Source organism: Oryzias latipes, chromosome 2 (assembly GCF_053564925.1).
Source record: "Oryzias latipes strain Hd-rR chromosome 2, Olatipes_Hd-rR_3.1".
Lineage (NCBI taxonomy): Eukaryota > Metazoa > Chordata > Actinopteri > Beloniformes > Adrianichthyidae > Oryzias > Oryzias latipes.
In genome coordinates, this window is record NC_136238.1 from 41,803,760 (window position 1) to 41,827,425 (window position 23,666).

General features: G+C 41.2%; 1 protein-coding gene across 1 annotated transcript in view; it reads left to right on the top strand.

Annotated features, from left to right (window-relative positions):
- The window catches only part of LOC105358837 (uncharacterized), a 182,659-nt gene that overhangs the window by 58,888 nt on the left and 100,105 nt on the right, over positions 1-23,666 (top strand). The window contains exons 10-12 of the mRNA XM_078939599.1: positions 21-108; positions 14,258-14,418; positions 14,572-14,659. Of these exons, the coding sequence (XP_078795725.1) occupies positions 21-108; positions 14,258-14,418; positions 14,572-14,659 (337 nt within the window). The remainder of the gene's footprint in view (positions 1-20; positions 109-14,257; positions 14,419-14,571; positions 14,660-23,666) is intronic.

The following is a 23,666-nucleotide window of genomic DNA, read 5'->3' on the forward strand; positions in this document are numbered from 1 at the left end:
TTATGAACTTTTGTCTTCAGGACACAAAGGAGGAGACGTTTATCTGCAGCCTGAAAAATCCTGTCAGCTCTGAGAACAGCACAGAACTGAAGAACCCTCTCTTTTCTGGTGAGTCATCATGTCTGTAGAAACCCACAGAATCACAAGAACCACTAAAACCCAGAACAAGTCATTTATCAGTCTGTTTATTCACTCTGATCTGTTATTTATTGTAGGAGGAACAAGTCTTAACTATCCACTGATTCCTCCTATTGTTGGTCTGATTGTTCTGATTGGGGTTGGACTGTTCTTGATTTTCCACTTCAAAAGTAAGAAAATCTTCAGTTTTTTTCAGTTCAGCTAAAAGAGCAAATCTGTGTCAATTATCAGAGTATCTTTCATTCTTTTGAATGTGTTATTCAGAGTAGCCAAAGTCCTCAGCATCACTCTTTTACTTCATGACTCTGTTTTTGTTTTTTGAACAGTTTTCAGAGGAAGGAATGAACAGAGGTCTTCTGCAGGTGAGTTCTTGAGTCTTCTGTAATGAAATGTCAGAGTACGACCAGCAGGAGGCGCTGTCTTTGAGCAGGAACCCTTCAGATTTAGAAACCTGCTGTGGGTTCAGGTTTGTGTGATTGTTGACCTTCTTTCTTTGATGTTTACAGCAGAAGAGCAAAAAGGTCTGAATGATGAGAGAAACACTGTGGTTTGGAATCAGTAAAGGAGGAACACCAAACCAGATTCTTCTGGATTAAATGTTTAGTTTTTTAGTTTGTTACTACAGTAAAACACTTGAACTGTTATTCTCAGAAACACTAAAGTCTGCTTGTGTTTTCTGTTACTTTCTCTACTCCAACATTCTTCAAAGGTCTAACAGACATTTAGGAGGTGGAGGTGGAACTAACAGAGTAATAAACATCATATGAACCCAACTTAATGTCTGAGTGCAACTTTCTTCTGGAGAACATCCAGAATGTTCTGGATTGTCATCCCTCAGCCTGTCATGGATGTCATTGTCTGTCTTTTATCTTTTAAATCTTTTTATATTTTGAGATTTTCTTCCTTTCACACTGGAAGTTAAGAAAAAAAAGATAAACAGAACAGTAAAAGGTTTTTTAGGAGTTGGATGACTTTCAGTTGTAGTTCATTAAAGTCCCACTCCAATTGTCTTCTGATCTTTTATAGTGTTCCAGGTGGACTTTTAACAAGTTAAACAGAATTTTCAATGAAGTGGGTCTTAAAACACTTGACTTTCCCAGCCATGGCTGCGTGGCAGAGAAAAAAGAAGGAAAAAGACAACGGTTCACCCTGAAACTGCTGAGTCATGCACAGGAAAACAACAAAATATTACGCTGACCAATGGCTGACCCACGCCTGGGGTGATCTCACCTCCCACTGATTGAAAATATTCCTAAGGGCAGTTACATTTTAAAACCTTGTGGCATCCACACAACTTCATTGCTGTGTTTTTACCCGAGATACAGCAAAAGTGCGTTTTTTTAATAACAGCTGTGAAGATTTTTGATGGTACATCAAAGGTCAAAAGTTAGAAAGATGTTCACAGATTCAGACTTCCAGTGTCTATCGGTCTCTCTGCTGTCTATCTGCTCCAAAGAGAGAACTATTCTTGTTCAAAAGAGAGAAAATTTTTATTTTTTAATCACAAAAACTGATGGAAACTTCATGTCAGTTTTAAGATTAGGATCTCCTAATGCTAAAAACGCTCCCAAAGCTTCCACTTTGCTGCTTTGTGCCCAATATTGTTATTGGGATTGACGCACAAACAGTAAATAAATAAACAAACTAACAGTTGATGCTGGTCAATAGAACTCCATCCAACGTTTTTCTCTGTAATGTTTGTGGATAAAGTCAGAACAGATGGTAATGTGGTGACCAACACATAAACCACACGGATCATTTCTGTGACACGGACACTTTGTGGTTTTTCTATGTTTCATTGCAGATCATCTTCTAGTTTTCATGAACAGATGAGGTCAGAATCCAGCCTGTTTGGAGTTTTTGCCTTTGAAGTTATTAAATTATTAGAATGACAATCAGAGAAAAAATGTGAACAAAGATCACCCTCTTCATTTTTTTTTTGTAATCATTTAATGCAATATGATTCCATAAATATGAAATAATCTCCTGAAAATGACATGAACCAGTGGCAGTAAAAGTGACTTTACGTCCTTTCATGTTTTTGGAAGAATTGGTAAAAATATGGTCCTTTTATGTCTTTACTTTCTACATAACCTCATGTTAATTTTTTTCATTTTATTGATTATTTATCACATTTAAAATTTTTAAATGGATGAAATTGGGTTTAAATAAAGTCAAAGTGAAAATATGCCTAGCAGGATGATTTTAAGAACAATGTTAGAACAACAATAGAAAACAACTGAGAGAACAGTTTTTGCTTAATTTGTCATTTTCCCTTAAAAAAGACAAAAAACATGCAAACAAAGTAAAAGTTAGCTGTTAGTTATTAACCCTGATGCTAATTCGTTCAGTATTTATTTGACTTTCAAATACATCTTTAACCCTTGTGCCATCCTATGGGGTCCAGATGACCCACCCTCACATTGACGTGTTCTCCCTACCATGACAAAGGTGGATAAAGGTGGAAAGATTTCATGTAATCCATGGACACCAGTGAAGATCACAAATCATTGAAGAAAAAAGGTTCAGAGCACTGTCTAGTGGGTCTAGATGACCCAACTCCCAATGTTAAAGTGCCTAGGATAGCACAAGGGTTAAAAGACGTGTTCATGCATGATGGAGGATCAGGAGGTTCTTCCAGATGACTGGACAGCTGCAGCTAAAGTCATCATGGAGACTGAGAGAAGGTCCCTCAGTGTTTCATCTGGAACGAGGAGATCAGGAGACTTGGTGGTGAAGTGAAGAGGTTCAGGAGTGAGAAAAAGTGGGACTCTGAGAGGACAGAAGACATGTGTCCTCTTCACAAACAAACTCCATCTTGGAGCCCAAACTCTCACAGATCAGACGTTTCTTCTAGTCGTCCTCCAGGCTTGCATATCAGGAGGATCTTCTTCTTCTTCACCGATCTTCTCCGTGGTTTCATGGAGACTGTGATCAGATGGGTGGAGAAAGTCTTCTCCACCATCCTGGAGGAGAAGCTGCAGCTGCTGCAGAACCTGTGCTATGATCCCAGAACCTCCAACAGACTCACAGCTGATGAAACGGCCTTTTTAGCAGCAGTGGCGCCACCAGGGGGTGGCCAGGGGTGGCCATGGCCACCCCTCTCCGACACCTGGCCACCCCAGTGGCCACCCCAGTAGCCACTATAAGCTGTGGTAGCATCAGTTGTGCGTTTCATCCCAAATGCACAGCCAGCAAGCGGCAAGTCGCTCTGATCACCTAAACCGGCCCTCACCCCCTCCCCTCCCTGCTGCCTTTGAGTGCGCAGACATCTACAGAGGAGCCGCTGGACGCAGAATGAATAAGAGGCGTGGTTCACTTCCGCGTTCGAACCCTCAGATCCTCTGGGCCGGTCAGACAAAAGAACCAGTCTCAGTCACTAAAGATGAACTTTCTTTATTACTTTTTCCTTAAGTCCAAAACGGCGACTGACCGCGCGTGTATGCGCTCCACACACTCACACGCGCTCTCCCCCCTCTCTTCCCGCATCGCGCGAGCACCGGTTTCAGCACGCACACACACGCTTGCGCGCGAGAACGCACGCATGCACACACAATCACACATCCCAAAATGCTACGTTTCTTTTCCTGTTAAATATTTTCCGTGGGTCTTTAACAATCTGTTTACTGTACTTTAGATCTGGATAGATAGATAGATAGATAGATAGATAGATAGATAGATAGATAGATAGATAGATAGATAGATAGATAGATAGATAGATAGATAGATAGATAGATAGATAGATAGATAGATAGATAGATAGATAGATAGATAGATGACTTTATTAATCCCACAATGGGGAAATATCATTTATCTGTGGCAGCAACACGACATTCAGAAATAATCTATATAATATAACATCAATAAAGGACATCACAAATGACATTTATATTAAATAATTAAAAATATCACTAAAATTATTATGAAAAATTATTATCAAAAATTAGATTCTTATTAAATAAAGAAATAAATATTAAATATTAAATAAATACAGCTGCAAAGGTGTAAAAAACATGCGGTCTGCAAAACATGTAAACCCAGTGTGCAAATACTTGGTGCAAATACGCCACATCATCAGCGGCGGTGGATGTGTCATTACTTCTTATTAATAAGTAAAAAAAGGATGTCCCTGTCACAAGCCACTCATTTTCATGGCACTATTTAAGCACTGGTTGGTTGTTGTGTTACCGCAACATTTTGATGTGTTTTTGTTTCCACAGAGTTACCTATAGTCATTAGTTGATGCTTGTGTCTGTCCATTTTCAGAGAATGAAGAGAAATTCAACATATATTCTTATTTTAAGAATAAAAGTGCAGCAGAAGGAGTGAAAGAGATGGTAGGGGAGCAACAGAGGAGTAGTGAGGAGGAGGAGGAAGATGAGACAGAGCAGCATGAATGACAGAAGAGAATAAGGAAGACAAAGATGAGACGGCATCAGACGAGGGACAGTCAGCATCATTGGTCAGAGAAACAAAGCAGAACTCAGCATAAGCAGGGGCTCCACCTGTTCCTGGACCAACTGGTGAAGTTAGAATTATGTTACCCTAATAATAAAAATGTTTCATGATTATTAGTCTGAATAAAAATGTCTACAGATATAATTAATAATTAGAAGGATATTTTTATTATTATTTCAGAACAACAGATTTATTTTTTTGTTTATTATAGATATCTCTCAGTCAAGAGCCGAACACCCGAAGCAGACACACCAAAGCATTAAATATAAACAAAAAAAAAATATATATATATATCAGTAGTAGTATCTACTAATGGTATCTACTATCTATTAGTTATTATACTAGTAGTATCTACTATAAGTTCATGTTCTACAAAATATCAGTAGGCATTTATCTTTCTGTTGGTTTTCTAAAGGTTGTTTTACTACGTTTGGTAGAATGAATTTTAAAAATATAGCTCATGGTTTTTGTGTGCCACCCCAAGATTCAATGTGGCCCCCCACTGGCCACCCCCATGAAAAATTTCTGGAGGCGCCACTGTTTAGCAGAGAGCAGAACGTTGATCTGATCTGTTGGGACCGACTCCATCATGACAGACCCTGTCCATCAGGGGGCAGCACTCCTTCAATCCAGCTGCAGGAAACCTTGATGTTCTGCAGAATCTGCAGCCATTCAGACACGCCCCGTTACTGAGGAACACAGACTCATTCAGGAATGTGGTTCTGCTTGTTCTGACTTGTTCACATTCAGACTTCAATCTGCTCCTCTCTCAGCTTTTCCTTCAGTTTTAGGATCTTGTGGATTTGAAACTTTGTGATTCTAACAGACATGGAAAGAAAAGCTTCTCAGCTTGACTGTCAGCCATTTTCCTGAGCTGCATGTGAACAAACTCTCTGTTCCTCTGAGTCTGACTGATGATCAGAAGGAGCTGTTTCCAGGAAATAGTCAGGCCCCTCCCTTCAGCTCCATCAGGAGTTTGTCAGTAGTTGATAGATGGGAGGAGTGCATACACGTCTGGAAGCAGAAGGTCACATGACCTCACCTTTCTCAGTCACTGAGATCAACCATCTGTCAATCAGCATGAAGCTCCGCCCCTCCTCCCATTGACTGTCAGGTTTCTGGTTGAACTTCTTCTCTGTCTGTAGTTTGTCATTACGTCCTGCTGTGTTCATGGGATGTTTCTTCCTCTATCATAATAATACTAAAAGTGCCTGGTGGACAATAATCCCCTAAAGTTACCAACAAAGCTTTCAAAAGTGCCTCTTCTTTGGTCCCTAAAAAGATATAAAACAACGTTGTACTGTCATACTGACCTTTACAAACATAGTTCAGCTTAGCTCAGTAGTATTTCCTTGCCGTTCATGAAAGCCCTGTTTCCAATGAAGTAGTTGACCCCCACTGTACCTTTTGTAAAGAACACCCAGAAACAATCAGTCACCTATTTTGGAACTGTAATATTACTAAAAGATTTTGGAAAGATTGTGCACGTTTTATAAAATACAAATTACAATCGCAATATCAGATGAAATTTGAACATATCATGTTTGGCCAACATGAAAATAAATAAAATCAAATGTAAAATTGGCAATTGATCTAATTATAATATTTGTAAGTTTCATATTCACAAATCAAAGTTTTCCTCATCACAACTTTTTCCCCCTGTAATGATGAAAGAATTAAAATTTTATTTGCACACTATTTCTAATAGCTTAAACAAAAAATCCATCCGTATTCATGAAAACTGTCTGTCTTTGAACATTTTCACTGCATAGCAATTTGTTTCTGTAATATTTCTTTGTTAATTCATGTACCATCCCCTGGCATTCTCGTTCTCATGACTATTCCTGTTGTCATACATATTTGTTCTTTTTGTTTTAAACAATAAAGTTAAGAAAAAAAGCTTATCTTCAAACTTTATCTAAAAACCAGCTCAAACTGGTTTCATGTTTTATATTTTGATTCGTGTCATTTGACATATTAATATCTGTAATAAAGAATAACTTAACTTTGCGGTATAAGATACGTATGAATGAACACAAAAGTATTTATTTTGCTCAGGGCTCTGTGTTGTAACTTTTCTTTTTTTAACTGCGTCACCACCGAGTGTAGTTTAGTTTAGTTTCACTTTACTGTCTTGTCTGAGTTTTCACACGAGTAAGATAGAAGCTTCTAGCGAAGATGTTTCTGTTCGGATTTGTCTTTTAATGGTTATTTGATAGGAAATGTTGAGTTTTTAATGGTTTTTGTTAACCGGTTATTCTGTATTTGGTTAATTTTTGTTCAAATTTGATTTTTAGTCTTTTTATTTTTATGTTAGAAAAATGCCGTCGACGCCCTTCTTCTTCTTCTTGGGCAGTGTTTTGTTTTTAACCTGGTTTACCACAGACGTTCACTCAGGTAAGTTCTACTTTATTCTTGAAGAATGTTCTAGAATCAGAATCTGTATTTTAGCAAAATAAAAGTCAGTATTTTAAATCAAAACTCACATCTAACATGAATCCTTTTGTCAGTTTGTTGTTGTTCACCTTTCTGTACATCAGGGGTGGTGAACATGCGGCTCTTTACGTCTTGTCATATTTTCCATATACAGTGCCTCATTTCATAATTTTTTCCCTCTTAAACCATGTTCAAACCATCAGAGGGTATTAAAAATAAATAATAATTAATAATAAAAGTAATCTAGCAGTGTGTGTGTGTGTTTGATGCTGCTCCCGACACATACGTGACCGCCAATCATTTGCGCGGGTTACGCCCACTGCCGGAACACATAGATAAAGATTTATGTGCGTGCAGACTGGTACCCTCATGGTCAAAATGGTGAAATTCAGAGTATAAAGATAAACACGGGATGTTTCTGGAAGATTCTAACTTTTTACTGAACAGAATGGCAAGTCACGATGTTTATTATTATGAGCTTTTGGAAGCAGTAACATTGGTCATGGCAGTGTCCCGGAGAAAATGAAAAACTTCCTGATCTGACACAAATTGTCTCCTTTATTAACAAGTTGAAGCTTTTCAAATTGCACATTCAAAACGGCAATCCTCCCACTTTCCCTCTTTGCGGAGCTCACAGCAGAAAGCTGCAATCAGAATGAATGAAGCGCAGAACGTGACGCTGCTTGCGCAACTGGACTGAAACGACCGCAGATCACTTTTCTCATGGATCCTTTAATGCAGAGACTGACTCCCTGAGATCCCTGCTGGTCACTGATGAGGCAGCGAGAGAACCGGAGATAAATGAGAACAGGGGGGTATTCCAGAAAGCAGGTTATGCTAGCTCCCACGATAAGTTTGAGGCCAAGGAAGTTGATAACCTCAGCTTTCGGTTCCAGAAATGGAGGTATGTTTCAGGGTAGGTCAAGTTACCATGGCAACTCATGCTCTGAACATAACCTGGGGCCTGTTGCACAAAAGTAGGATAAGGGATTAAGCCAGGATATCTTGGTGATCCTGGCTCAATTGATCCCCAATCCGGTTGCACTAAAGCTGGATAGGGGGCAGGAGGATATGTTATGGTATAAATTACCATGGAGATTTATTCTGTGGAGCTAGCCTGCTCCAGACCAGGCTAAATTCCAGGATCTATTTAATCTCATCCCTAATGTCAGTCAGCAGTCGCCACAAATGGAAACCAAGTTATTTCACTGCTCACTATACATTGTTATCTTAGTTTGTTTACAGAGAGGCGAAGCAGCATGGCGTGTCCATTTGAAGATGATTTATTGGATGAAAAAGCTCAGATAATACTTTTTCCACCGTGAGAGGATGATAAGACCACATATGGATGTTGGAAAGAAACTTTTTTACTTTGATCTAACTTAATTATTTGCTTCAGTTAAGATAAATCATTTTTTTGTTAGGTCACCTTAAAAATAACACGTAGTTTTCAGACAATTATTTTCCTTTTGTTCAAATTAATTCAATTAAGTAGGTGTAACTTTGATGCTGCTGTTAAATCGGCACCGCAAGGGATTCTGGGATATCATTCCCTTTGCCTGTCTGGACGGATTTGGGTTTAAGTGTGGGTTTTTGACAAAATGTGTTTAGTTGTATAGCTGTTTTACTGTGTTTCACCGTGTTTTGCTGAGCAATTTTGTCCTACTATGCTTACGTCTCTGCACCATGAGTGAGAGTAAGGGAGAGGATGATGAGTTTATATAACACCACTACCGCATAAGTATATTGTGATAGCGATGGAAAATTCTTTAATGAGTTTTTGCACTCCGTGCATTTTTTTCCGTTCTTTTTATTGTTATAAAAATGAGCATATCTGCCGGCTCAAACTTAGACATATGAAAGTTCAAGAAATATAAGTAATTAAGATGAAAAAAGATCAATGGAGTAATGTGACATTTAGTTAGATAAATACGTAAATTTGAGTTGTATAAACAATTATTGAGTTTGAATAAATTTAACTAAATTATTTAAATTATTTTTCAGCCGTGTTACTTTTTTGATGGACTTATAATCTTTATCCGCCGTCATTAAAATCTCAGACTCTGTCTCACTTCCGTCTCAAGTGTCGCGCTTTCTTTTTTTTTCTCCACGCGTTTCCATGGTGACTCCAGAAATCGGCGATCTATTGAGAATGTCTTTATGTACCGTGCGTTAACCCAGGGTTACCAAGTCGAGCGTAATTACGCCAACTCATATCCGGTCTTTTGGAACCGACATACCCAGAGTAAGCAAGTTCAGGCGGATTTCAGCCAGAGTTCAGTAAAGTCAGGCTAGTTTAAACATGCTTCCTGGAATACCCCCCTGAAATCTCTTTGAAAAAAGGCCATGTTTTGATTTGGAGAACAGACATCGGTCCGTTCTGACCGACACTCACGTAAAGTAGCTGGGGCCTGTTTCAGAAAGGAGGTTCAACCAACTCTGAGGTTGAACTTGAACTCCGAGTTGGTCAATCGGGAGATTAACAACTCTGAGTTTTCTGTTTCAGAGAAGCTGATCCGAGTAAGATTCCGGAAGACAAGCAACACCGCTGCATCTGCAAAACAGAGACAGTTAGCGTGGGAAAACATAGCTGCTCAAGTTAATGCCTAAGTTTGCATTTAAATCATTGTTATAAAATATTGGCTGTAATAACTTTTTAAATAGCGTAAGGAGTGAAATAAAAAATGGCTATATTTAGGAGTACTTTTGAAGTGTTATTCCTGGTGTAAATGCATGAAATGCTGCATAGTGTACAGAACCAATCTGGGGGGGGGGTGCATTTAACGTCGGTAATGTTTAGAGGACTTTTTGTTAACCTTCCCCTCTTGCAAACGTTGGTCATTTTAATATTAATACATGCAATTGTGTTTTTCAAAGTGAACTTTTGTCTACTGTTGAACCTTTCGCTGCATGAAGACTTCTCCTTTCTTTTCTCTCTTCTTTCCGACCGTGGTCAGAAGCGCAGGGGAGATTTCCTTCAGGGCCGAAGGGAATTCTCCTTCGGGGTTCACTTCCCGTTGGAAACCCTCAACCTCCAGAGCGGATTAAGAATGACTCCAAAACAGTTATTCTGAGAATGACACCTTCTCTTTATTTAACTAAGTGCTCCGTCCTCCGAACACACAATATATTCCACGCACACACCTCCGCTCCGTGCTCACCCCCCCCCCCCCCCCATCTGCACCTGCAATCGCCCCTCCCCTTGTCTCTCGTGGATCGCACCCCGCTCAGCACACACACGCTGCAACACTACCCTTGTATTGATCAAGTGGTATAGGTTTATATGGGATTCAGAAAGTAAGCAGTGCTAGAAAATTGTGTTTCCAAAAAGTAATTGTTACATTAATCTAATTCAATGTCCCTGATTTCATTTTCATGTAGATGCAATCCTGCAGGAATTAAAAGAACATGGCAGCAGCTAAAAGTGAAAGAAAAAATTGAGTCTTCTCAAAATCCTCGTACGAGGTAAATATAATTCTCTATGAATTAATGCAGCCTCCTCGTCTATTGGGTCCTCCAAAAAAGGACAAGCCATTCTTGTCACTTAGACCGTCTCTGTGTGACGGACATTTGGGCAATGAAGGTTAAAGCGAAAAATACCGCTTCGTCTTTAAAAAGGGGAGGGGACCGGCATAAACTTTGAGTTTGGAGAATAAAACCTGCTCCCGACCAGGTTAGGTTCACAGCATAAGTAACCATGGACACTGACTCCGAGTATAAGTTACCTCTCTTTCAGAAACGGGTTTGACTTACTCTGTTTACTCTGGTTTAACAAACCTCCGATTCTGAAACGGAAAACCCAGGGTTTCCCTGATTTCAGGGTTAATGCTTTTCAGCCGCTGCCATGTTCTTTTAAGGGTTTCCAACGGGAAGTGAACCCCGAAGGAGAATTCCCTTCGGCCCTGAAGGAAATCTCCCCTGCGCTTCTGACCACGGTCGGAAAGACGAGAGAAAAGAAAGGAGAAGTCTTCATGCAGCGAAAGGTTCAACAGTAGACAAAAGTTCACTTTGAAAAACACAATTGCATGTATTAATATTAAACTGACCAACGTTTGCTAGAGGGGAAGGTTAACAAAAAGTCCTCTAAACATTACCGACGTTAAATGCATTTTTCCCCCAGATTGGTTCTGTACACTATGCAGCATTTCATGCATTTACACCAGGAATAACACTTCAAAAGTACACTTAAATATCACCATTTTTTATTTCACTCCTTACGCTATTTAAAAAGTTATTACAGCCAATATTTTATAACAATGATTTAAATGCAAACTTAGGCATTAACTTGAGCAGCTATGTTTTCCCACGCTAACTGTCTCTGTCTTGCAGATGCAGCAGTGTTGCTTTTCTTCTGGAATATGTGCTCATATTCACTGTAACTCTGCAGCAGCACGTCAAGTTCAGCTGGAGAAAAATACGCAGACCTCTTTTTTTCACGGTTGCCATGGTGACTCGTGATATCTGCGCTCCATTGATAATGGCTTCTTATAGTCGCGGTGCGCACGCTCACCTCCGAATCAGTCCACTCAGAGTTGATTGACCTAACTCGGATCAGCTTCTCTGAAACAGAAAACTCAGAGTTGTTAATCTCCCGATTGACCAACTCAGAGTTCAAGTTTAACCTCAGAGTTGGTTGAACCTCCTTTCTGAAACAGGCCCCAGGAAGCATGTTTAAACTAGCCTGACTTTAACCCTGAACTCTGGCTGAAATCCGCCTTAACTTGCTTACTCTGGGTATGTCGGTTCCAAAAGACCGGATATGAGTTGGCGTAATTACGCCCGACTTGGTAACCCTGGGTTAACGCACGTGCATGTCAAGTACATAAAGACATTCTCAATGGATCGCCGATTTCTGGAGTCACCATGGAAACGCGTGGAAAAAAAGAAAGCGCTACACTTCGGTGAGACGGAGTCTGAGATTTTAATGACGGCGTATGAAGATTATACGTCCATCAAAAAAGTAACACGGCTGCATCACCAGTAAAAGAAAGAGTTTCTGCTTGCAGTAGAAGAACAAAGTAAACGCACAAGTTTCTGATCTTCTTTCCATTTTCCTTGTGACGCATATATATATATATAACTTATCCAATTTTGCCACCTTAAATGAATTACTTCTATTGGTAACAAATAATTGAGTTAAATTTAATCAACATAATTTCTTACGTCTATAAAACACAATAATTGTTTATACAACTCAAATTTATGTATTTATCTAACTAAATGTCATATTACTCCAATTCAATTAATATTTTTTCCATTTTAATTAATTATATTTCTTGAACTCTCATATGTCTAAGTTTGAGCCGGCAGATATGCTCATTTTTATAACAATAAAAAGGACGGGGAAAGAATGCACATTACGCACAACTTCAATAAAGAATTTTCTATCAATGACACCACAGTATTTACCAGTAAGGGTGTTATATAAACTCATCATCCTCTCCTTTACTCTTACTCATGGTGCAGAGACATAAGCACAGTAGGACTAAACAACTCAGCAAAACATGGCACAACACAGTAAAACAGCTATACAACTAAACACATTTGGTCAAAAACCCACACTTAAACCCAAATCCATCCAGACAGGCAAAGCAAATGGTATCCCACAATCCTTTGCGGTGCCGATCTAACAGCAGGACCAACGTTACACCTACTTAATTGAATTGATTTGAATGAAAGTAAAATAACTGTCTGATAACTGCGTGTTATTTTTAAACTGACTTAACAAACAAATGAGTTATCTTAACTGAAGCAAATAACTATGTTAGATAAAAGTAAAAAAGTTTAATTTTCCAACATCCATAAGTGGTCTTATCATCCTCTCATGGTTGAAAAAGTATTATCTGAGCTTCTTCATCCACTAAATCATCTTTAAACCGACACGCCATGCTGCTTCACCTCTCTGAAAACAAACTAACCTTCAACTAAACCTGCTCCCGACCAGGTTATGTTCAGAGCATGAGTTGCCATGGCAACTTGACATACCCTGAAACATACCTCCATTTCTGGAACCAAAAACTGAGGTTATCAACTTCCTTAGCCTCAAACTTACCGTGGGAGCTAGCATAACCTGCTTTCTGGAATACCCCCCCTGGACACGCAAACAGCTGCAGGAGAGAGGAACAAATAGGACTTTTTAGTGGGTAAAAATGACCAATTGAACAAAATATTGGCCACATTTAAAGGAACAGTTGAATTTGGACAGTGCTTGTCAAGTGGCGCTGTGATCACTACCGCCACATCGGTGTTCACGACCAGCTTTTCTGGAATTCAGTTAAATTTTGTTCATGCTGTACCAGACAAAGTTCTAATCTATTCTTGAGGAATGTTTCAGAAGAATCCAAATCTGTATTTACCAAAATAAAAGTCTGTATTTTAAATTAAAACTCATGAATTCCTTGAGTCAGTTGTGCCCTTTTCCCTTTACAGAGAAGGTTCTTTTCGGGTCAAAGGGCTCCAGCGTTGTCCTCAGTCCAGATGATGCAAAAACGTCCATCATCAGGATAACATGGAAACGTGGAGCTCCTTTTATTGCAGAGTGGTTTGGAGGGAAACCAACTTTTTACTTCAGATGTAACGGTGAGAACTTAGTCGTTTTCCAGTAATAAATATTTACAATGAGACTTTAATGTCCTGTGATGTCACATCCTGTCTACCTTATATTAAAGGTGCTGTTGTCCCCTGAAAAATGACCCCAACATTCATGCTAACCTTCTGTGATGAAGAGCCTGAGGCGTTTGGATCCATGAGTAATAGATTTTAATGGCAGCAAGAACAGACAAGGCTCAGGGAAAGGTCAAAACTCGGGAGATGGCTCCCTCTGGTGGTCAGAGGGAGAGAGGGACGTCTGATTTCTGACACCTTCATGTGATTCTTTAGTTTTTCTTGTCTTGTGACGGAAAGAAACAGTTTCTTTGGTGTGAAATGTGATTGTTGGACTGGCTTTGAAAAAGTGATCATGAGTGAACAAATTCTGTTTGTTAAACATTTCTACATAAATATCTGTCATTCTTCCAGATGGCTGCAGCTTAAATACTAAAACGGGGAATCTGACGATCAATGATGTAAAGATAGAGGACGGCGGCGAGTACACGCCAGAAATTAACGGAAAAATCCTATCTGCTCAAAAACTACAAGTTTTCTGTAAGTAATAGTTAGTTTTTCTGTAACTTTGCTTTGATTTGATTCATTTTTATTATAAGTTTTGTATTTGTTCTCTTTTCAGCTCCAGTCCCCAAACCCAGAATTACTCATGACTGTAATCCTGAGAAAACCAAATGTACCCTCACCTGTAGCTTTGACAGAACTGATGATCTGGGAGATGTGGAGGTTTTCTGGATTCTAGATGACAGACGTGAAAAAGGCACAGAGCTACAGATCACTAAGGTACAGAAAACATTCAAGATGTAGCCACAAACGATGATAAAAACAATTTTTTAACTAAACTATGAATAATTCAAAGCAAAAACACAAATTTTCTCCAGACAAAGGTTTAACTTTTGTCCACGGTGATGAAACTTTTTAAACTTTTGTCTTTAGGAGACAAAGGAGGAGACGTTTATCTGCAGCCTGAAAAATCCTGTCAGCTCTGAGAACAGCACAGAACTGAAGAACCCTCTCTTTTCTGGTGAGTCATCATGTCTGTAGAAACCAGAGAATCACTAGAACCACTAAAACCCAGAACAAGTCATTCATCAGTCTGTTTATTCACTCTGATCTGTTATTTGTAGGAGGAACAAGTCTTTACTATCTACTGATTCTTCTTGTTATTCCTCTGATTGGGGTTGCAGTGTTCTTGATTTTCCACTTCAAAAGTAAGAAAACCTTCAGTTTTTTCAGTTCAGCTAAAAGAGCAAATCTGTGTCAATTATCTGAGTATCTTTCATTCTTTTGAATGTGTTAAATGAATTCAGAGTAGCCAAAGTCCTCAGCATCACTCTTTTACTTCATGACTCTGTTTTGTTTTTTGAACAGTTTTCAGAGGAAGGAATGAACAGAGGTCTTCTGCAGGTGAGTTCTTGATTCTTCTGTAATGAAATGTGAGAGTACGACCAGCAGGAGGCGCTGTCTTTGAGCAGGAACCCTTCAGAGTCAGAAACCTGTTGTGGGTTCAGGTTTGTGTGATTGTTGACCTTCTTTCTTTGATGTTTACAGCAGAAGAGCAAAAAGCTCTGAATGATGAGAGAAACACTGTGGTTTGGAAACCAACTGAAATGAATGGAGTCACAGAAAACACCAGAGGAAAGACAAAACAATGGATCCCCAACCATCATAACACCACCAGGTGGGTAAAACAGGAAGTGAAACCTCAACATTTTCTCATCGTCCAAATATCAAATTAATTATCACTGCACTACATGAGCTCATTTTCCAGAGTTACAATCTGAAATTTGGGGAATGTTGGCATGGTACCCATTGACTGCTAATGAGAACTGGGGGGTATTCCAGAAAGCAGGTTATGCTAGCTCCCACGATAAGTTTGAGGCTAACGAAGTTGATAACCTCAGCTTTCGGTTCCAGAAATGGAGGTATGTTTCAGGGTAGGTCAAGTTACCATAGCAACTCATGCTCTGAACATAACCTGGTCTGGAGCAGGTTATGTTGAAGGTTAGTTTGTTTAACTTGTCCTGTCCAACAGCTAGGCAAACAGATGAGAGCTGAGGGCCTCTTGTGTTGGACATATTTTATTTTAACAAGAGGGGTTATTCATCTTCAGACAAACCAAAGGTATGTCTGAATAAACCCCTTTTGTAATCGAGGCCAAAATTTATTAATTTCAATCATGTTTGAAAATCTTTGGTGTTGGACCGGACGGAAAAGGAAAGAGGGGAAGAAGAGAGAGGGACGTTAGAGAGAGGGGGGGGTAGGAGGGTGATAATAGGAGGGGAAGGGGGGTAAGACCATGAAGCAGCATAGAGCAGACAGGTTTACTGGTTGTTTATCGTTACGGTACGGTTCAAATGTAGTACAAAAAGGGCGGGGCCTGTTCACACACACTCAAATATTATCAACACACCTGCTAGCCGCAAAAATGTCCACATGTCAACATGCACACAAAACAGATAGTGTTCACGAACGCATACCTATGCCTTTAAACCAACTAGTGTGAAATCTTTCATTCATTCAATCATGCAAACTATTAGTGCAAAGGTGAGCTAACACCTGTGCTCAGGTGAGTGTTTATGTTCTTCTAAAATGGATGGTGGAATGTGAAAAGAAGGAGGAGGAGCGCCCAGCCACCCCCACACCCATACCCCCGCCGCAGCAGCAGCGGCAGCCGGAATTCCCCCAACGCCACACGGGAACAGGCAGGGAACAACCGCCCCCCGGGCGACCAAGACCGCCACCCAGGCCAGGGCCAGCAGGACCGCCGCGAGGCCCCCAGAGCCAGAGAGCAGGGAGGCGCAGAGGGAAAGAGAGCGCCGCCCCAGCCCAGCCAGGAAAGCAGCCCCCCGCCGCGCCGGAAGAGCCCAACGCAGGGCCCCACCGGAGAGGGACGCCCACAGCCCCAGACGAGCACCCCACTACCACCCAGGAGTTCCGGGCATCCCCCCGCCCCGACCCCAGGTACGAGCCAGGACCCCCCAAGGGAGACCCGCTCCGCACTCCAGGCAGCCACCCACCCGGCCCACGGTTGGTCCAGGTAGGAGCAAGGCAGGGGCCCGCCGCCCCCGCCCAGGAGGGGGGAACCCCGGGGAAAAAAGGGCGGCCCACAAGGGATGTTATAAATATGGCCCGACCAGGCTCGGCCATGTTGGAAGTTTGGCGGGGCCCAGCGCCTAGGGGCAAGGACCAGGACCCACCCCCCAGGGACACAAACACCCCCGGCTCAGGTGTAATATGAACCCCCCCACCGTGCGGAGAGAGCACCGCCGGGCCCAGGGAGCCGGCACCCAAGGGACACGGCCGCCATCGCCAAGGGGCCCGCACCCCCCACCAGGGAAGGGGTAGGGGACAGATGGACCCAGGTCCCACCTTCCTTGTAAAATGTGTGTGCGTGTATGGGTGTTTGAGAGGGTGTTTGTGTGCATGTGTGTGTGTTTATGTTTGAATGTATATATTGAAGGGGGAGGGGTGTGTGTACTAAGGGGGGTGCAGTTAAAATTGGCGAGTAGGGCACTAAGGGGACATCTCCTGATTACTCACAGTGATGTCCCCTCACCCTCCACACCAAGGGGCCCTAAATGTCTAAGGTGCGGTTAAAATTGGCGGGTAGGGTGCCAGGAGGACATCTGCTGCTTGCTTGCAGTGATGTCCAAGCACCCCCCCTACCAAGGACCCTACATGTCTAAGGTGCAAATAAAACCGAAAGAGGGGGGGCCCACTCCATACGGCAACCATAGGAGGGGGGCCACTCCCAAGTAGCCCCCCCCCAAGGCGCATCGCAGGCTAGACCCCCCACCCCCTCACCCTAATATGAGGTTATATAAGGAAGGGGGTAAGTTGGGGACAGCTGGTAGACTGTCCCCCGGTGGTCAAACAGCCGTCCCCCAGCCCACCCCCAGCAAAGGGGCCAGGGCCACCCAGCCCAGGGGCCCACCCCCGGAGGCGCCGACACCCCAGGCCCGGCACCACCCACCCCACACAGAGAGAGAGGAGCCAGAAAGCGTCGCCCCCCCCCGGAGCAAGCCCAGGCCCCCACCCCCAGACGCCGGCCCTAGAAGAGCTCTGGTCAGGCCTCGACGGGACCGAGGAGGCCAACCGGCCGAGGCAACCACTGATTGCCTCAGCGGAGACCCCGACCCGCTAGCCCCCCCGACCCGTACTAATAATGGGCCCCCCCTCCCCCCCAGAACGCCCCCCCACAGGACAGGGCCGACAAGCCCCCCACCCCACCCCACCCCAGACCCCGCAGCCGAAGCGGGTGACACCCAGAGCGACCGGGGGCCCCGAGAGGGTTGTCCCGTCCCGCCCCAGAGCCAGGGAAGGGCCGATCCCAGCCCCAGGTGCAGATGGGCAGCCCATCCGGCGCCGCTGGGCCCCCCCCACCCGAGCAGGGCCCCCCGCCAACCCCCCCCCAGCACAGGCAAAGGGACCACCCCCCCAAGCCAAGCCAGACCACCACCCCACCCCCCCACCACGCACCCCCACACCCAAGCCCAGAGGACCACGCAGCGCCCCAGCCCGCCCCACCCAGGCACCGGACCCGACCCCCCGACCAACGGAGCCCCCCACCGCCCCCGCCAGGCACCGGAAGCCCCGACCCCCACCCCATACCACGGCAGAAGGGCAAGGAGCAGCGACGACCAAGCCCCCCACCCCCTAAGTCATGGAGTCAACCACAGGAGACCAGAGAGACTGAATTCTTTCAAAGTTACTTGAGCTTTGGGCTGACATTTTTTCCAAGCTGATATGATCAAACAGCAGATTTCTGTGTTGACTTATGTTTATATTTTTCTTGTTTTTCCAATTTATTAAAATAGTTTTTTTGGCAATACAAAGAGTTATGAAAATGATAGATGCTAATCCTTCTTCTATATCGATGGCACTCATGTCACCAAGCACACAAAGTGACGGTGAGGCAGTGATTGAAACCTTAAGCCAGACTGATAAATCGGCACATACCTGCTGCCAGAGAGCCTGGACAGGAGTGCAGAACCACAGTGCGTGCATGTAGCTGTCGGGTAGATTATTATCACAGTGCTCGCAAATGTCTGAGTTACTGAGACCCATCTTGAACATCCTCTGTCCAGTGTAGTAAATTCTGTGAAGAGTTTTGAGATGGATTAGCTGCAGATTTGGACTTTTTGTCAGTTTAAAGGTGTTTAGACAAAGTTCTGACCAGAAGCTTTCATCTGTGCTGATGCTCAAATCTGCATCCCATTTTTTTGTTGGAAGGGCAATATTGTTATCTAAATTACATAAAAGTTTGTATATTTTGGAGAGAGTTCTATTCATTGAAAAATTAATCAGAGTGGTAACTACATCTGGTAGCTTTAAATCGTCGTCTTTAATTTTATACTTTTTAGTAATACTTGATTTAAGTTGCTGATATTCCAAGAAGTTATTTATTCCATGTTTGTCCTGAAGTTCCTGGGGGGTTATGAATCTTCTATCAATAATTACGTGCTCTAGTTGTTTTATGCCCCCTGCTTGCCAAGCTGGGAAGTGAATCATTTTTTTGTTAATAAGGATGTCCGGGTTGTTCCAGATGGGTGTCATTTTGCACGGTTGAATTGATGATTTTGATATAATTGATGAAAAAAAAAAAAAAAAAAAAAAAAAAAGAAGGTTAGTTTGTTTACAGAGAGGTGCAGCAGCATGGCGTGTCCATATGGAGATGATTTAGTGGATGAAGAAGCTCAGATAATACTTTTTCCACCATGAGAGGGTGATAAGACCACATATGGATGTTGGAAAGAGAAACTTTTTTACATTAATCTAACTTAATTACTTGCTTCAGTTAAGTTCATGAAAAATCTTTTTTTTGTAAGTCAGCTTAAAAATAACATGTAGCTATCAGACAGTTATTTTACTTTCATTCAAATTAATTCAATTAATTATGTGTGACTTTGGTGCTGCTGGTAGATCGGCACCGCGAGGAAGTAATTACGGCAACTCATTTCCAGTCTTCTGGAACAGACATACCCAGAGTAAGCAAGTTTAGGCGGATTTCAGCCAGAGTTCAGGCTCAAAGTCAGGCTAGTTTAAACATGCTTCCTGGAATATCCCTCTGATCGTCATTTTCTTTTCTTAGGAAGACGCTGTGGAGACACGGCTCAGCCCAGGAAGTTCAACATTTCAAGAATGGTGAGTAAAACTAGAAAAGACCAAAAAATGGATTTTCTTTCATCTTGCAGACTAAATGTCAACTATGTTTGATGACCTTATAAAAAAAGAGCTTCTTCTGGTTTTTTCTCTGCTGGATGGAAATGTTGAAAATCCTCTCAATACTTTTGAAGGAGTAAAACCATCATCTGATGGGTGGAGGCGCTGTTCCTACAAGATGGAATCATTAGAGGTTCTGGAACCACATAAGGAAACAATAATGGAGAGTTTTTCTCTGAACTAAAGTTATTTTTAATAATTTTGTTACTGTTTTTTAACTGTTTTTTGTATTTGTATGCAGCGTTGTGACCATCAGTGATGTTTGTGTTTGGTCTTCCTGTTTGTTTTTCAGCAGATGAAGAAAATTAATAGTTTGATCAATAACTGAAACTTTAGGAAAGATTTCATGGAAAAGAACTGATTTGCCAATTTTTTTATTCTTCTGTCCAGATCCTGTATCAATGGTGATTTATTCATTTTATTTTCTTGGTCACTAGATGTCACTGTTGTCACGTTTGATGAGGAGTGACACATGCGTGCGTGTATTCTTTCTTTCCATCAAAACATTGACTTTACTTTCTGTATATGACCAATGCAGAAATGACAGTTGCTTATTTCTTTTTATTGATCATTTCCAGCTGTGTAAAGTTTCATCACTTGTAGATTTTTTTAATACATGTGAGCTTTTGTTTTGTTTTAAACCTTCGTTCCATAAATCCACGTCACAAATTCAGAAGCATATTTTCTCTTTTGTGGTACAAATGTACAGCTTTTTGAAGTTCAGCTGTTGTTGGATGTTTACAGGTATCAAGATATTTCTGGCTTTAGACATGATGAGTGCTGTTTTAAGTTTCACTAGTTACCATCATTTCAATTAACCCGACTTTAAAAAACAGTTCATTTGTATGTGTCCCATAATCCACACCATCAACTATTCCAACAGCTTTTGTTTGTAAGATGTACAATGACTGCACATTTATTTTTTAAGCATTTCCCAAAACTTTTACACTGTGTTGTAAATATGGTAGTATTATCGATGAATATATTAGAACATGTGCTTTTTGAGTGAGAGAATGATGTGTGCTATGCTTTTAAACTGCTATGCTTTTTTCAATTTTAGCTCTGACTTCCTGTATTCGTGGCTTCCAGCTTATTTTGCTGTCCATAATTAATTCAAGGAACTCAATTTCAGCCTCTCTTTCCAAAACATGACTATCAATAACTTTTATTTCTAAATCTGCAGGAATATGGCGATTTCTGAAAGTCATGAATTTAGTTTTGTTAGCATTGAGTGAGATTTAATTTAAGTTAAACCATTGTTTTATTTTTTTCTAATTCTGTTTTTACTATTTTTACAACTTCCTTGAACCTGTACATACCATGCTTGTGTCATCAGCATATATAATGTATTTCAGTGTATTTTATACCATGTGTATGTCATTAATGGATAGGATGAACAGTGTTGGACCTCATATTGACCCTTGTTTTTTCTATTTGAGAACCGCTTTATTATTACAGAGGAGTTCAATTTCATTTCTTTGGGAGGGAATCACAACCTTCAGTGTCGTTTCTGTTGACAGTAATGCCCTTTTTTATTTAGGAACGCCATGACTTGTTGTTCCACTGGTTCTTGGTCTGTTTTTCTGTTTCCTTACCATCATCTGCTGGTTTAACTGCCCTAGCATAGGAAGACGGTTTGATTTCAACACCACTAATGCATTATTTATGTTGGAATACTGTTCAAGATCCGATACACGACATTCGAATTGAGCAATCTGCATATCTTTTTCTGCATTTAGTTTTTTTTAATTCTTCAACTAAGTCTACAAGTAGCTGCTGTTTTTTTTAAGTGTTTTCAATTTCTCCAACAGACTTTTTTAATGTGCTCTAGTTCTTCCATCATTGTGCAAACTGTCAAATGTCTCTTTCACAGCTCTATTCCAATATCTGAAAGACTTTGTGTCTTATAATTCCTAAAGTTCAAACATTAATGTCTCCTTCATGGACAATTTTCTTAACGGTCTAAATGACTTTAAAATGTACACAGTGATGCATGAATGCTGCTGCTGGAGTCCTGACCAGAACCAGGAAGTATGATCACATTAGTGCTGTGCTCAGGTCTCTGCACTGGCTCCCTGTACCTCAAAGAATAGACTTCAAAGCAGCTCTGCTTGTTTACAAGTCTCTCCATGGCCGAGCACCAAAGTACATCTCTGACATGTTAGTGCCATATGAACCATCTCGTACTCTGAGGACCTCAGGGGCCGGCCTCCTGTTGATACCCAGAGTCAGAACTAAACAAGGGGAATCAGCGTTTCAATATTCTGCAGCTAAAATCTGGAACAGCCTTCCTGAAGGCGTAAGACAGGCCTCTTCTGTGTTCATGTTCAAATCTAGACTTAAAACATTTCTGTTTAGCCGTGTATATGACTGAAAGGTCCTATCTGCACTTTTCTTTCCTTTCCTTCCTTTATTTTTGAATCAATTTTCAATTTTTTTCTTTTCTTTTAAAGTAAATTTTACGTTGATTATTTCTATGATGTATTGTGATTTGAATGCATTTTTCTGTTTTGTGAAGCACCTTGAATTACTTTGTGTACGAATTGTGCTATACAAATAAACTTGCCTTGCCTTGCTTTGAACACTAAGGTGTTGAATGCAGAAGCTCAAAACAAGCATATACACGCGTTTATGTAGACTTTTTATTGGAAGCAGACGTAAGAAAGTATGTTTCTGACCCCGGGTGAACGTAGCATCAGTGTTTGCTGCGTCATCGTCAGAAGTTTCCTCTTCAGCCTCTGCTCCTTTGGTGCTAACATGTTTGTCTCAGGAAACTGGAATCAGTAAAGGAGGAACACAAAACCAGATTCTGCTGGATTAAATGTTTAATTTTTTTCAATGTAACCACAGTTAAACACTTGAACTGTTATTCTCAGGAACACTAAAGTCTGCTTGTGTTTTCTGTTACTTTCTCTACTCCAACATTCTTCAAAGGTCTACCAGACATTTAGGAGGTCGAGGTGGAACTAACTCAGTAATAAACATTATATGAACCCAACTTAATGTCTGAGTGCAACTTTCTTCTGGAGAACATCCAGAATGTTCTGGATTCTCATCCCTCAGCCTGTCATGGATGTTATTGTCTGTCTTTTAATGTTTCAATCTTTTTTAACTTTGGGATTTGCTTCATTTCACACTGGAAGTGAAGAAAAAAAAGATAAACGGAACAGTAAAAGGTTTTTTAGGAGTTGGATGACTATCAGTTGTATTTCATTAAAGTCCCACTCCGATTGTCTTCTGATCTATTATCAGCATTTCAGGTGGACTTTCAACACGTTGACTCTGTAAGGTGTGGCTGCGTAGCAGAGGAAAAAGAAGGAAAAAGACAACGGTTCACCCTGAAACTGCTGAGTCATGCACAGGAAAACAACAAAATATTACGCGGACCAATGGCTGACCCACGCCTGGGGTGATCTCACCTCCCACTGATTGAAAATATTCCTAAGGGCAGTTACATTTTAAAACCTTGTGGCATCCACACAACCTCACTGCTGTGTTTTTACCCGAGATACAGCAAAAGTGCGTTTTTTTAATAACAGCTGTGAAGATTTTTGATGGTACATCAAAGGTCAAAAGTTAGAAAGATGTTCACAGATTCAGACTTCCACTGTCTATCTGCTCCAAAGAGAGAACTATTCTTGTTCAAAAGAGAGAAAAAATTTATTATTTAATCACAAAAACTGATGGAAACTTTACGTCAGCTTTAAGATTAGGATCTCCTAATGGGTAATGCTTTAATTTGGAGTCAGATTAAACTTGGGGAGGGGCTGTTTAAAATTAGGGCCCTTCTTCCAGGTTAGGCTTAA